Here is a 16,420-nt window from a genome sequence, read left to right as displayed (position 1 = left end):
GTGTGTTGCATTCACTACCTACACTGATCAGTTAAAATGTAATGGCCAATTGCTTAACAGCATGTTGATCCACCTCTGAAAAGCATTACAGCAGCAATTTTGTGCAACATACATTCAACAGATCCTTCATAGATGTCTGAGAGTATGTGGCATCAGATGTCTATCCACAGGTCACACAGTTCACATAAATTATGGGTAGGTGGTGTGTGGGGATGCTAACTGGTGCCAAATAGTGTCCCAGATGTGGACCATCAGGTTCAGATCAAGTGAATTTGGTAGTAAAGAAATATTGCATTCACTATTGTGCTCCTCAAACCACTGTAGCAAAATTCTGGCTTTTCAACATGGACAGTTATCCTGCTATAAGATTCCATCACTGCCAGAGAGGACAAACATGAAGGAATGTGGGATATATCCAATAATGTTCACATAATATTCAGCTGTCATAGTGCTTTTGTTACCCCAAGTCCCATGGAAGTCCAGTTCAGTACCTGCCATAGCATAACAATGGTCCCACCAGCCTGCATCCACAGTGCAGTGCTCATTTCAAGCAGCCAGCATACTGAGGAGCACAACAGTGACATCTTGATAACAAAGTTCAGCTGATCTGAACCCAGTGGAACAAGTCTTGGATGCTGTGTGGTGCCAGTTATGTTCTCACAAACCACCAGCCGCTAAATTATGGGAATTTCCGACCTGTGCATAGATACTTGGTGTCTGCATGCCTTCGGAAATCTACCAAGGATTTATTGAGTCGATGCCATGCAGAGTTGTGCTGTAGTGCATTCTGAAGGTGGACCAATACACTTTCAAGCAGGTGGTCATAATGCTTTGGCTCAACAGTTAATCATTTTTGTACACTGTTTCCTACCTTTTAAGCGTGTTTATAGTGATAGCACAAGTTTTTCACTAACACCACCTATTACAAATATTGATTGGAGTGCATGATGATGTACTCTGTCAAAAGCTTTGAGGCATCCAATAATACTCTTGCTGTTTCAGTTTATTTTTTCAAGTAGTGGAGAGCCTGCACTCCTGATGATATGATACTCTGACCACTCCTGAAGCCATACATTAAACAGCCTGTTGCATCACTACTGTAATGTTCTAAGATGCTTTTTAACACTAGTTTCTCAATACATTTGCAGAAAGTTAAGATTCAGACTGCAGATCTGTAGTTTCGAACATTCTTTTTCCCCTTCTTTGTGCAAACATTTGACTGCAGCCAGTTCCAACTATTCACAAAACACATCTCTTCAGGAATACAATTTATCAGACATGCTAATGGTTTCACTAACTCGGGTTTACATTTCATCAGTAGAAAAGGAGAAATTTGATCTGAGCTTAGTGATTACTTGTTTGAGGCTAGCAATAATCCACAGAATATCATCAATGGCTACTGCAAGTAGTGTACAGCACTTCCGTTTGCTAATAGTTTCACATGTATACTGTACATACTGTTTCATGCAGACATCACTTTCTCAACATCATTAAAAATACCATTAACTTCAAGAGGTTGATTTTTATGATCATCACTTTTTATGATGAGGTGACACTGTTTGCATCCTACCAGAACTTAGATGAAAACATTCCATTTATTATTGACCGTAGTAGTAGTAGTAGTAGTAGTAGTAGTAGTAGTAGGTACAAGTACATCTACATCTATGTGCATACTCCGCAGTCCCCCCAGGGAGCTCGTGGCTCTTTCATGAGTTGGCACAAGGTGCACACGGAGCCCCGAGCTACTGCATTCCATTCTTCCTTCCTGGACTGCGTTTCCTTCCTGTACCTCTCCCTCTGTCCCTCCCTCATTCCCTCTGCCCCCTTCCTCTCTCTCTCTCTCTCTCTCTCTCTCACTCTCACTCTCACTCTCTCTCTCTCTCTTTCGTGTGTGTGTGTGTGTGTGTGTGTGTGTGTTTTCCTTACTTAGGTTGACCTGGCTTAAATTTTCTCTCCATTGTGTTGGCTACTTGGGGAAGAACTCCCTCTCTAGCATGATTCCTTTCCCTCTTCCTTCCCCTCATCCTTTCCCACTGTGGCTCCCCCTCTGTCCCACTAGGTCACCAGCACAGATAGCCAACCTGTGTGATAGGGCTGTTATGTGCCCATCTGGCTGAGCCCCCTGACAACACAGAGATCACACTTCCAGTTACTGAATGTGTGTGTGTGTGTGTGTGTGTGTGTGTGTGTGTGTGTGCGCGCGCGCGCGCATTGGTTGCTTGTCATTCTGGAGCATCAGAACTTCTGGCAATGTCCACCATGCCAGATGGCGCTTGCTGTGGCTGGACGGTGCCCATGGAGAGAGCCCCAATTGGAGTGTGTGGTATTGGGGCAGGTGCTTTGCATATGATACACATTAAGCCTCAAAAAACTGGCTGTTCTTCTTCGGCCAGCTTTTTGATTGTCAGTGAATCATTTAATGCTGTTTCTTATGAACCTGCAGCTTTCCCTTCCCTGCCTACATCATGGGAGGAAGATCAGACTCGTCAGCTTGGTCTGAAACACTTTCAACACTACCTAGTGTGCACTAGGACTGACAGTGACATTTTACCACCACCAAGCAGTTATTTTTGTGAGAAATATTTAAAACAAGTTTGGCTAAGTGGAATCTCTCAGTACGCTGTGGTCGGGTTTACTGTTTATCGAAACTACATCTGCCACCCAACTGCAGCCCTCCATATTTTTGACCATCTTGGCTACATTCTGGTGTCCGTTACTCCTCACCAGCCACTGAATGTGATTCAGGGAGTCATTTTTCATAGGGACCTTATCCTTCAAACTAGTGAGAAACTTCAAACCAATCTGGAACAATAGTGTGTTCATTTTGTTCAGCGTGTTTAGAAAGATTGTACGGAAAATTGCACCACTACCAGCACCTCTATTCTGGCATTTGAAGGAGATACCATCCTGGAGAAGGTCAAGGTGATGTTCTATCAGTCATGTGAAGCCATACATCCTACCACCAGTGAGGTGTTTCCAGTGTTTGCAATTTGGACCCATGTCTTTCTGCTGATCATCACATGATGACCTCTGCAACAGTGACCACTTGCTGTTAATTTTCTCATTCCCATCACACCTGCCAATCGCCAGGCTACCCATCCAGGCTTACCATCATGCTTATTGTCCTCTGTACATCTACCAGGTCAGTTTTAAACCTCCTTTGTCAGGTTGTGTTTATGAAGTCATTAGTGATCTGTTGAGCAAGATAATTCGTGCTGCTGGCATTGCCATTCCTCGCTCAATGGGCCCTGTTTTGCACCGACCAGTTCCTTGGTGGAGCGCAACCATTTTCCACCACCACTTGTGATTACCATCACAGCCTGGAACATTTTAAGCCATGTGGGTATCCCACTTAATGAACATGCTGATTGGCTGGGTGGGTGGAGGGGTGGCCACCAACCCTTCATTCTCTGTGACCTAACAGGTGGTGTTCCAGTACCAGAAAACCAAATTGTTCAATGCAATAAATTATTTAACTCCTTCCTTCAGTACACAAACCTCCTTCCACATTTCAACAGTGGAAATTGTCCTGCTGAGCTATGGTGCACTATTTATAGGTACTGAGTATTGTGATTACAGTGACATCTGTTAGCAGCTTTTTGAAGTATTTCATAACTTCTTTATAAAATTATGAAAGCTTTCACAATAAGCTCATCATTTGTTGCTTTTGTCTGTCAAGCTTAGTTTTTGAGATATTGGACTCCTTCATTTGATACCCAGTATTTCTTGTGTTCGGCAACTTCCACACGTGGAGCCAATCCTGTAATAAATGATTCAAAAGCATCTACTTTGTTGCCTAAGTCTTCTACATTATAGTGCACAAGCATCATGTGAATTTGTCTGTCTGAGCTGCAAATGAATCGCATTGTCATGTCGTAACCACAGTAAAGGCCAAACCAAAAAGCAAGGTCATCAGTGATGCACTGAAAGCACATTTATTATGGATGACAACAAACAGATAGGACACAATGGCCTCCTGTGCAGAGAATGCTGATGTTTATATAAACATTTCCAGAACACACAAACATAACAAACAAGAATTTCCAAAAAGCTTCTAGGGATGAGAAATACTAAACAACCAATATTTACTGGTGATAGGATTTGAACTTATGACCCACAGCACACCATCTAGGGAATCTAACCACTACTCCACATTGCATGCAGCAGAGCTTGTGACATTGCTGCTCCTTTGCAGCTTCAGAAATTCTCATTGGAGCAGACTACAGCATCCTTGATCTAGAGCTTGCCATTGATCCTCTGTATGGCAGTGCTTGAGGGTTTCCTCATTCAGATCATTTCACATTCTCCTGACTGTCATGAGCATCAAAGGGTGCCCCCTCTTGTCGAAGCTTTGGGATTGAGCAGTTGTCAAATGCCTTTGAGCCCTCTCAGGACAGTAATAGGGCTTCATAAGGGTGACATGGATAATGCCTTTTAGCTTTTTACCTTCTTGATGAAGGGTCATAATCCTAAATTGCATATGTAATATGTGATAAGCAAGAAAGAATACAATATTGCCCAAAGTAGCATTTTAGTAATTTTTCCTGTAGTATCACTTTCTGGACAGGCATAAAAATCCATAGCAAGTCCCCTGGGGTGTACCTCACTGGTCATACTTGGCATTACAGCACTCCATCTTTCTCCTGGGCATTAATTGACCATATGAGTCAGCTGTCCTGCTTCTTTGATTCTGGTGATTAGACATTTCACATAGTCTTCCTGAGTATCATCTGGTTGATACAGGAACAGTGTATCCATTGTCATTTCAGCATCAAGGCTGTGCAGCAGAAAGAATGGCATGAAGCCTGTCGTGTCATACTTTGCTGTTATTAGGAGCACCACAATGGGCACTACTGTATTCCAATCTCTCTGTTTGACATCAACATCCATCAAGAGCATATCTGCCAGTGTCTACTTAAAGTGTGCTGAGAGACCATTCATCTGTGAGTGTAAGGAATTTGTCACCCTGTAGGAGACTTTGCAATATGAAAGTACCTCTGATACGAGTTTCAACTGGAAAACATTTCTATGATCAATGATTATCACACAGGTTGCTCTGTGTTTAAAAATGGTGTCATCCACAAGAAACCTTGCGGTTTTTGGAGCTGTGGAGTTACCACAGCTTCAATAACAGCATAGCAGCTAAGGTGGTCAGTGCAGACTATGATCCATTGATTTCCATTGGTTGACTCTGGAAACCTCCCCAAGAGATGAATCCCAATCCAGTAGAATGATGCTGCTGCAGGTGGAATTGGTATTACATGGCCCAGAAATAATTGTGACATGTGCATTGATCACTGGCTTTCCATACAGTCGCTTGGCCGGAGGTAGGATGTGTGTCATTCTGTGTAGTCTTCATAAAACCTAGGTGATCAGATGTTGGAGCATCATGGAAATACTTCAACATAAATGGCTATAATGAGCTGGGATGATGATCAACCATTTCTGCCCCATTGCATCATATTTCCTCTTATACACTGTTCCACAATTCTTATTTGACTATTTCCTCCTCCAAGGCTTTTATGGTCGGTCTCTCTCTTGTCTCTCCTCTCCCCTCCCCCCCCCCCCCCTCCCCATTCCCCCCCAGCCTGCCAGGCTGTCCACATGTGTGCGCTTCTTTTAATTTCGCGCGTCACCCAACCACATCAGTCCCCACCTGCAGTCTCCATGAAATGGTCTTTTGTTCATGTCATTTTGGTGTATACCTTGGAAGAAATTGGATAATTGCACTTTCAAGGGTCTTAGAATAACTAATATCCTGTTGAAAAACACACAGTTATTAAATTAAGTTGTTCTTGAACAGGAGAAGAACTAACAGAGAAGCTGTGGCAACTAGAACAAGACAATTTGAGGCTTGAGTGGGAAAAAGAAGCACAGAGGAGAGAATTGGAAGAGACTGTACAAAGACGTGAGGAAGAAATGAGACAGAAGGAGAGAGAATTTCAGCGACATGAAGTAAGTGTGTGTTGTCCATATTTAAAGATTAATGTTAAATTAAATAACTTCCAATACACCTTGTATACTGAGCAAAAAGTTACATTTTATAATGTAGATACAGTAGGAAAAAATTTATTAAAAGTATTGTAGTGGTACTAAAATTTCAGTTCTATGTATGTTACTGGAAGCTGATACTGTTAAAGCTTCATGCTAAGAGGCTGCATTCATTAAGTATCTTCATTAGTTACTGAATAATTCGGAGAAACAATTCTGGCCCTTGGCACTGCAAGACTGTCATAACCATCAACTTCAATGGAGGATCGCTTTAGGAATATGGGTAAACAGATTCTCTATGCCATCTCACATCTGTGTGCCATTACAACTAGATTAAAATGAACATTGAGAAAGTTCACATATTTTCAACTAAAAATGCCAAAGCTCTGCTTAATATTATTCAGAATGATGAAAACAAATGACCACACTGAAACAAATTAAGTTCAGAGTAGTGTATGGGATGTTAAATTGGGCAACATATCCTCGATAACAACCACAATGTAATTTGCCTACAGCCAATCAGTGACAAATACATGGCAATTATCATATTAAATGGAAATGGTTGGGTGTGTTTAGTGATGCAGTTCTGTTCAAGCTACAGTTTTGTTGTACAGTGGTCGGTGTGTTGTGGTTGTTTTGTATCATGTCACTCCTTTCAGTATGGGAAGGACTTTAAATGGGGTGCACAAACAAGAAACTAGCAGTAATTTATATCCTTTACAGACAAGTCAGATTTAGTGATGCAAATGCAAAATAATGGTACGCTGAACATTTTGTAGACAAAAAGCTACCATTAGTCACATCCTTTGCTGATGGTAATCATTATAATTGTGTAACAGTGTGCAGTGTCCTTCTGTTTGGTATCAGTTAGTTACTCTGTAGCTTGTATTTATCTTTAGAGAAACATTTTGTTGTGCTGATCACCATCTAAAGGGTCTTCGTACTGTATGCTGCTGTAAGTGGTCCAAAGCTGTACTTCTAAAATAGTAGCTGCATCACAGCTGTGTAGTTCAAAAATCATAGGCTTGACAACCAGGCAAATTGGTGTGTGTGTGTGTGTGTGTGTGTGTGTGTGTGTGTGTGTGTGTGTGTGTGTGGACAGCAAACTTTATTGGTCTGGGGGAATGCCATAGTGCAGTTAGACTGTTGCAGCACTAAGCACAGTTCCTGAGAAGAAGGCAGCCAAAACTGTAAGCAAAGCTGGATCCAAAATGAGTTTTCGCTCTCTACCAGTGTGTGGGCTGATTTTCAAACTTTGTGGCAGAACATAGGACCTTTGCCTTTCATGGTAGTGTGCTGTGCCAGCTGAGCTATCCGAGCGTAACTCACTACCTTTCCTCACAGATTTACTTTTTCTAGTCCCTCATCTCCTACCTACCTAACTTCACAGAAGTATCCCTTCATACCTTCAGGACTTGCACTCCTGGAAGAAAAGTAATTGACCATGCATGGTTTGCCACAGCCTGGGGGCCTGCTTCCAGAAATAATTTTCACTCTGCAGTGGAGCATGTGCTTATTTTCAACTTCATGGTAAAAGTTAGGCTGCCAGAAGCAAAGCTGTGAGGGCAGGTCATGAGTCATTCTTGATTAGCTCAGGTGACTGAACGCTTGCCTGTGAAGTCCAAATGTCCCAGGTTTGAGTCTTGGTCTGGCACACGGCTTTACTCTGCCAGGAAGTTTCAAACCAGAGACGGATGTTTGGGTCACAAGTATTGTAACATTCACTACCGTTCACAAAAATATGACGGTCAAATCTGTAGTTAGTAGTCATAAGCAGACTGCCAAAGGTGTGCAGTATCATAATAAAATGCACAAACCTGACAGTCCAGAACAGCATATATGCGTCACCATAATGACTGAATCAGATAAACAAGAGACTGAATGCAGTAGAGACATAATTGATGTGAACTACATTAGTAATGTTAACGTAAGCCACAATGAACATGTGGTATATTCATGTGATTCATGGTGGTTGAACACTTGCGGGAATGTGCTGTTGTGGACAGAATCTCCATGTCAAGTAAATGCTGGGTACTCAAGCTGAGGTATCATCAATGGATCCAAAGAATTCTACATACCCCACCCCCTTCTTCCCAGATTTGTTGTAGTTTAAAAACACTCATTTTGTGCTACCTTTTGTGGGGAGGAAGAGAAATTAATGGCTCTGTCTCGACACCCACAGGAGTGTTATCATCTCCATCTGCTCTGTTATTGGAGCTACCAGTGGAACACTACTGCATACATGAACATGATGCCAGTAGTAGTTGACAGGTTGACATATCAGTGATTTGTAAAATGCCTACAATGACACTAGTGACATAAAAGGAAACTACTGGCTGTGGAGATGTAGTTGGTTCTGGGGGTAATAGCTACAAGTGTCCTGAATGTCAACTGAATCAAAGCAGCAACTGTAAGTGTGGAATCTCTTGACTTACGCCCTTTGGGCTGGTAACCATATATGCTGTCCCAGATAGGGGCATGTGGCCTAAATCTACAACAGCAGTGTTCAGCAGGCTCCAACAGTGTGGAAACACAGAAGTGTGTGGTACTGTTGTCTATACAAGATGTCCACTAGACCATTTTTATCCATATCCATATTCATGGCTTTGCATGTAGTGCTTTGTTAGTGCCCCTTTTTGCAACATGTTTCCCCTAAAGCTGTGTAGCTTGTGCCCCACTTCACTGTGTGATTGCGAGTGAAATGGGTCTAGTAACAAATACTGAATGCCGTTTTTCCATGGAAATAAGAAATATATTGGCCTGTAAATGAGGGACTGCCATAAAAGAAAAATACTACTGGGTAAGCCTCCAATCACAAAAATCTTTGTTAGGATGTGTGGCCTCAGTTTTTGTGAGCATCCTATATTTGAGGTAAAGAAATTTTAAAGCATGCATTGACCACAATGAGCCAGTCAAATTAAGGAAGAATACCTTCAGTGTTAAGATACAGTTATTGCCATAACTAATGATGGTGAGTAAGACGGCAGAGAAACAACTTGCTGCTGATTGCAGTACTGACAAAAAGATCAGGTGTTACAGTTCCAACTATTCCTAGTCAATATTTGTGGCAGTGAGCATGGTGATTCATCAGCATAACACCCCGATGACTGATGTGCAGTAACACTAATATGTGGGTATAAAATTGGTGGAAGAATGATGACACAATGCCCTGTGTGGTATGTTCTAAGGTGCAGTATCATATGCCATTTCCCCAATCTTATGGTGCAGACTGTTAGCAGTGTGAAGTGCCAGATCAACATTGGTTGGCATGTCACCTGTTCCATCGTATTAAATGAAATGTGCCATGAGCTAAAGAAAGGCATATTGAATGGTATTGCTTCAACCATTTGTGCCATTCATCACTTAGGTGGAAGCATATAACTTCACAAGAGTCAGAAACAAGTCTGGACAGACAGGAAGTTTTGAAAGGAATTTACTTTTGTGTGTTGGCTTTTTGCCATATACAGTATTAGATAATTCTATAAATTGAGAAAGAGGTGCATTATTCTAAGTATTGTGCAATCTTTTCTGGCAGTTGTGTGATTACACTGAACAAATGTATTAATACATTACAATGCCTCACCCGGAGAGACTTGGTGCCATAGAGATATAAATGAAATCTATGAATAGTTATAGCTAATAACAGTACTTCTTTTTCAATCTGGAAATAATTTTATTAATTTATAGGCTATTAGATACACTGAATTACCTTTTAGTTCTAAAGATTGGCCCATTTGCTGTGCAGAAGTGAATCTGTTGCAAAAATAAGCATCTTCCCAGGGATTTACGTGGTAAGATGTTGTGAGAGTTTAATTGCTTTTTCATCTGTTGGAAAATTTGATCACATTCAGAGGATCAAAAATATGTTTCCCCTTTCTTGTAGCTGATACTGTAGGTGAGCTGGACTGATGTTGACTTGACTCGCAACAATTACAACCATTTTAAGATGGAAGGCCAAGACGACTTGTGTATCAGCTCTACATGTTGCTGTGAGAGTGTTCTGCTCTATTTGCTTAACATGCTAAGTGCATATCAGTCATTAGTGACGGGCATTAATCTTTTTGTTCAGGTCATGGCAGTCACCAGTGACTGACAGTGTAAAATATGATATAAAACTAAAAAAATTACACTGTTTTAAGGAATTATTTAAATAAAAATTAAGTAAAACTTGAATAAATTTTATTACAGGATTGTATCATTAATGCATGTAAATACTTAATAATCAAAAACTTTTAGTGGAATTTATTGAAGCACAGTAAATGTACAGGGTGATTATAATTAAAGTTAAACACAGACCGCTGTAGAAATAATACCACTGGTGAGAATGACATCAAATTACAACAGGATATTATCGGAGAAGGGGGAAAATGTATGGCAGAAGAAAAATAAATAGTTACAAAATGTAGCAATAGATGGTGCTGTAAGCATCATAATTTAATAGTGGTAGTCTGCAAATGACAAATCATATAACAATACCTAAGGAGTATGTTTGACATTAAACAAATAGTACTACTCAGTGTGCATGGGAGTACAGTTGTGATACTGTTAGTTATGTAAGCCCACCCACCGCAGAAAGTTCGTATCACAACGGATGGGGAAAATCAGTTTTTAATTGCCCTGAGGCCAAAAACCACATAAAAAGCATCAATTAAAATCAATTTGGATTATTAATTTCCACGTGACTGGTGCAAAACATGTTAAATATGCTGTCCACCATTTTCTGCAACAAGTTGAAATGAGAAACAGCATGTTCCACAACTGATCAAAGTGTTTCTGGGGTCATGCTCAGAATGTGTTGCTCAATGTGTGCATTCAGTGCAGATAAGTTTGCAATCAGAACACTGAACACAACATCTTTCAGATAGCCACACAGCCAGAAGTCACATGGATTTAAGACCAGGTGATTGGGACAGCCAGGCTGTTAGGAAATGGCGACTGATAATTCTAGCATTTCCGAAATGGCGCTTCAGCAGCTGCTTAACTGGATTTGCAATGTGCGGAGGTGTGCCATCTTGCATAAAAATGATCCAATCCATGCTGTTGGAGAATTGGAATGATGTGATCATGCAAAAGACACTCGTAGTGCTTACCAGTGACTGTACAGGTAACAGGATCGGAAGCAACCGTCTCTCCGGAAAAATATGGCCATATGATAACTGATGCCATAAACCCACACCACTCGGTGACCTTTTCAGGATGAAGTGGTCCTGGTTGATCTGCATGTGGATTTTCCATTGCCCATTTTCGACAATTCTGTGCACTGACATATCCTGTCAGATGGAAGTGGGCTTTGTCTGTCTACAGAATCTTCCATGGCCAGTCATTGCCCACTTCCATGCGAACAAGAAATTCTAAAGCATAGGTCTCTCCTGCTGGCCGGTCAACAGGAAGCAACTTGTGCACATGGGTAATTTTGAATGGATAGCAAAGAAGGATGTTTAGTAGGATTTTACGCACCGTGCTCACACACATGTCCAATGTTCGGGCAATTCTCCTTGCACTACACGTTTGCACGCCACCATTCGTCTCTTCCTGCATTTCTGTGGCCACTGCTTCCACTGACGTCAAATCAGTTCATTTCCTTCCTCTACCAGGTTGCATTGTTTTTGACTACTTGCCTCAAATTGCCCTGTCAGTTTGAATGTAATGTCCCCAGTAAAATAATATTTTATCACTAAATTTATTCACTAATTCTAAACTTTTATACTGTCTAGAAGTGGCTGTACTTTGGACAAATGATTGAAACCGTTACTATCTCTGTTGTCTGCAAAATGTATCATTCTCAATATTTCAAATTTACTTCTGAATATGATTTCCTTCAGAAATGTTTGCATATGTGCAGCATCATGGGACTAATATGAGTCTAAGAATGGTAGTCTAACCAACCTCATCCCTAGAATTAGTCCAAAAATCATTTTATTTCACTTTTGTTTGTCACTGTCCATTTGTCCAAGTGCCTCCTTTGGTTGATTACATCTTGAATCATGCCATTTGTAAACTTTCTCCTCCTCTTCTTCCTCTGATGACGAGAACACAGCTTTCTACCCCATTTTTAGCACTAAAGATTTCACTGTTACTTTCACACTCTTAGACCGACATCTTCATGTTCAAGGCTGAAGATAGATGTTGGTTTGCCCTGGACCAAGAACCACAGAGAACTGAATGAACATATGTGTCAAATGGTTCTACAATGTTTGTTTTGCTTTGTGATAACCTAAACAGATACCTGACAGCAAGCTGATTTTTGACAAAATCTTAAATAGTGACCCGGATGATAAGCAAGACAAAACAGACTTCAAGTTTAGCATGTTGAATGAATACCCATAAATCTTTAATTGTAGCTGTGGTAAAAAAAAGCATTGGACATACTACATATGTTTGCAAATATGCATTGAGCAAATGTCAATGTTAGAAGTGCATTTGTCATAGCCATAGCAAGTAGCAATGCCTTGCCAGTGCACATCTAAGCAGCAGGTGTGGCCTGACGGGGATTTCCTTATAACATCATGTAGCAGTCAACATGTTAAGATAAACTCTAAATATTACGTGCTAGACTGAAGAACCCCTTTGTTGTAGATTATTATTCAGGCCAGCTGTTTGTAGTGCGCTAAATAAAACCAGCATGTTTAACAAGTGTCCTTGGCATGAAGTTACCATTCTGTCTACCAAGTAATTTTGCAGAATGGTATGGAATAAACTAGCTGTTAAGGAAAATGTGGAAAGTTGCTGAGTCACTATCTGCAAAAACATGTAAATGCTTACACACTTTGAGTGGCACCACTTTGTTGCTGAACAACAGTTAATAATATTTTAAACAAACATCTGACAAGTCTGTGAAAAGTACTCACCCCATATCAGTGAAGTAAATGAAATGAATTTTACATGTGAGCTGTAGAATGTGAAAAGATTGCTAAATGAGAATTACTTGATGCTTTAGACTCGCAACGTGTCTTAATTTACTGTTACCTTTGTGAATGACCATTAAAGGCATGGTCAAAGTTCTGGCTGTGATTATATGACACAAAGGTTTGGTCATTACCTCATCCCTTAGACATTGAGACATGTGATGAATCTGAAAAAAATTGCAAAGTCACGTAGCAAAACAGAAATATGGCCTTCAGACAAAAAATCCAAATAAAATTGGGGAATAAATCACTTTGAATATTCCCAACCAATATCTTTCAAAGTTTCAAGCCATACATCATTTTATATCAGATGTTCATTTTTCTGAATTAAGAACCCAAATGCAGAAAGAAGTAGCAGAAAACTGCTGACTGTGACGTAGTGTCAATGTGTTGTATTCGTTCATTCATTGTTTTTACACCTATCTCCTTCCTGCCACCCATTCAGCAAGGACCAGAAGGGTTACCAGCCATGAGAGTACAGCCAGGCTCATCCGGTTGGTGAATGTGATCCTATATGTATTTGCAGATTTTGAAGTTGTCTCCTCCAAACACATCTGCATATGGTCTTTGGAAGTGTACACTAGCTGCTCTACTTCACTGTTTAATTGTGGCTGAAATGGTACGGACCATAATTTTTTTTTATTCAATTTCAGCCATGGAAGTTTTTACAGCATGCCAAAATGCACTGTAAGAAGTTCTCAGTAATGATCACTTGTTGTAGTTCAACTGTCAGTTCGTAAGTGGTTGCGGTCCTCGGACTGCCTGGAGATGCCACAGTCACAACCTTTGTGGGACAGCTGCCTGTTGCTCTGTGTACTGGGTACACAAGTGAATTATTACATGGTGGTAGTCTGTCAGTAACAAACAGTGACATTCTGTGTACCTTCATGAGCCTGCAATTAAGTAAGAAGGAAAAAAAAAAAAAAAAATGACGAAACCTTTCTGATTGACAGAAGTTTAGGCCAAACATTTTGCATGTAGTGCATTACTTGTTGAAGAATATCATTTTCCAATGTGGCCCTAACTACATTTTAAAATGCAATTGGAAGATTCGCTAAGCTTTCTTGTATTTCCATATCTGTTTGAAAATATGCTACTTCTGTCATACCGAAATCTGGGTTTGGATCTGGGTCCATGGGAAGTAGTGGCAGCAGTGGAAGTGTGTCCATGCGTTATACTGCTTATTTGTAATTATCTCATAGTGGTATGCACTTCAGAAGAGGGCCCCAACTTTGTGTGCTTTGCATTGTTTATTCTAAAAGCCATGGGTGCAGACCAATAATAGCTTAAGGTCAGTGATCAATTGAAATTTGTTACTTCGTTAAAATTTTGTGAATAGTTTTGTTGTGTAGATGTTAAAGTTTTGGTGGCAAATGTGATCAGATGCTCTGGCATGTGGGCATTTTAGTGTGCTGATATAGCTCACATATTGTACTCAAAGGTATCAGTTGCGAAAACGAGTTGTTTCCCAGGAATAAAAGTTGTCAGACATGACAACAACCTAAATTTAATCTTAAGTGCCTCAGATTCTTTGTCATATTCTGCTGTCCATTTAGAAAGAACATCTTTCTTCACACCCTACTTAATGACTGTTTTTATTCTGCTATGGGTGAGATGAGCCTTCCATAGTAATTGATTTTCCCCAAAAATAATTGAAGAAGTGCAATGTTTTGTACCTTTGTTGGCTTAATAACAAAAATATGCTATTTAGTCAGTTTAATAATATTTTTATACGTGTGACTTAAGTATTCAACATGAATTTCTGCAAGCTACATATTACACCCTCTTGCTTCAACTTAATAAATAGCATCCTAGAATCTGTGATTTGTTCTTGGGTAATTAGTGCAGGATAGAATGGTTTGTGTAAGCTTTTATGAATATCTTTAGATCACCATCAGTGCACTGGCTACACCAAAAGGGAAGTGCTTGTAGTGATATAGACAGTGGTGTGGACAGTATAGTATGTTTCTTATCAGTATCTTTGTGAGGCTTCATATAGTGGCAGCTTCAAATATATTTTGTCTAAATCTATACTGGAGAAACTCTTTATCTCCAGCTAATCTTGCTAGTAGTTCTCGATGAAGACCAGCATGGATTCCATTCAGGGACAATTGTCAAGATCTAAACCTCGAAAGTAAACATATGGTTATTTCTCAATTGTGTCGCATAAATTCTAAAATAGAGCAGAAAAATTGTGTTTTGTTTTATTACAGGAAATGTAATTATTCTAGTATTAGAAATAGTATATTGCCACGGAAAATGTCTAGTCTCACTTTCATATGGATTACTGATTATAGCAGATAGTAGTTTGAACACTGCAGTGGCTTACTGAACAAGTTGATCTAATCATAGGTACCACGTTATTAATAAAGAAACAATGTTCATTTAAGCCTGTTAGTTCTTCATGCCTTCAGCAGTTGCTGTACAAGAGTACTGCTGACATCCTGTTTTTCAACACTGTCATCAATTTTTCCACGGAGTGATGTAAATTGTAAGAGGTTAGTATACTTGCGAGCACTTGTGTGGAGAATGGGGTCCTGCAGGGCTCTGTATTTTTAGTGGCCATTACTGCTCTAGCAGCAGTTGTCGGGCCATCCGTCTCAACTTCTCTGTATGCAGACGACTTCTGCATTTCGTACTCCTCCACCAGTACCGGTGTTGCTGAGCAGCGTCTACAGGGAGCCATCCACAAGGCACAGTCATGGGGCTATAGCTCACAGTTTCCAGTTTTTGGCCACAAAGTCATGTGTTATGCACTTCCATCAGAATCATACCATCCATCCAGAACTAGAACTTTGCCTTAATGATGATCCACTCACTGTAGTGGAGACACATTGATTCTCACGACTGGTTTTTGATACCCAACTGACTTGGCTTCCTCACCTTCTTCAGCTTAAGCCAAAGTGCTGGCAGCACCTCAATGTCCTCCACTGCCTGAGCAACACTAATTGGGGTGCAGATCGCTGTACACTGCTGCAGCTCTACAGAGTCTTTCTTCAATCCCACCTTGACTGTGGGAGTCTGATTTATGGTTCGGCGGTGTCCTCAGCATTGCATTTGCTCAACCCAGTGCACCATTGTGGTGTTCACCTTGCAACAGGAGCTTTTAGGACAAGTCTGGTGACCAGCCTCCTTGTGGAGGCCAGAGTCCCTCCATTGCAGGTTAGGCATGCTCAACTGTTGGCCAGTTACTTTGCACACATTCATAGTTCTCCTGCGCATCTGATTCACCATCTCCTTTTCCCACCCACACTGGTTCATCTCCCACATTTGTGGCCCAGGACAGGGCTTCCTATTGCAGTTCATGTTAGATCCCGTCTTTCTGAACTAGAGTCCTTGCCTTTACCACCTATACTTGAGGTCCATTCACGTACACCTCCATGGTGTACACCTTGGCCACAGCGTTGCCTGGACCTTCCAGATGGCCCTAAGTACCTGGTTAACCCCGCGGCTCTCCACTGCCAGTTCCTCTCGATGCTTGGCATGTACCGAGGCCCCGAAGTGGTTTACACTTACGGCTCTAT

General features: G+C 40.8%; 1 protein-coding gene across 6 annotated transcripts in view; it reads left to right on the top strand.

Annotated features, from left to right (window-relative positions):
* The window catches only part of LOC126469782 (uncharacterized), a 510,509-nt gene that overhangs the window by 472,342 nt on the left and 21,747 nt on the right, over window positions 1-16,420 (top strand). For all 6 annotated transcript variants that reach the window (XM_050097021.1, XM_050097018.1, XM_050097023.1 and 3 more), the window contains one exon: window positions 5,804-5,955. In XM_050097021.1, the coding sequence (XP_049952978.1) occupies window positions 5,804-5,955 (152 nt within the window). The remainder of the gene's footprint in view (window positions 1-5,803; window positions 5,956-16,420) is intronic.

The sequence above is a fragment of the Schistocerca serialis genome, chromosome 3, assembly GCF_023864345.2.
Source record: "Schistocerca serialis cubense isolate TAMUIC-IGC-003099 chromosome 3, iqSchSeri2.2, whole genome shotgun sequence".
Lineage (NCBI taxonomy): Eukaryota > Metazoa > Arthropoda > Insecta > Orthoptera > Acrididae > Schistocerca > Schistocerca serialis.
Note: the sequence above shows the minus strand (reverse complement) of the source record. Positions and strands in the feature narration are given on the sequence as shown.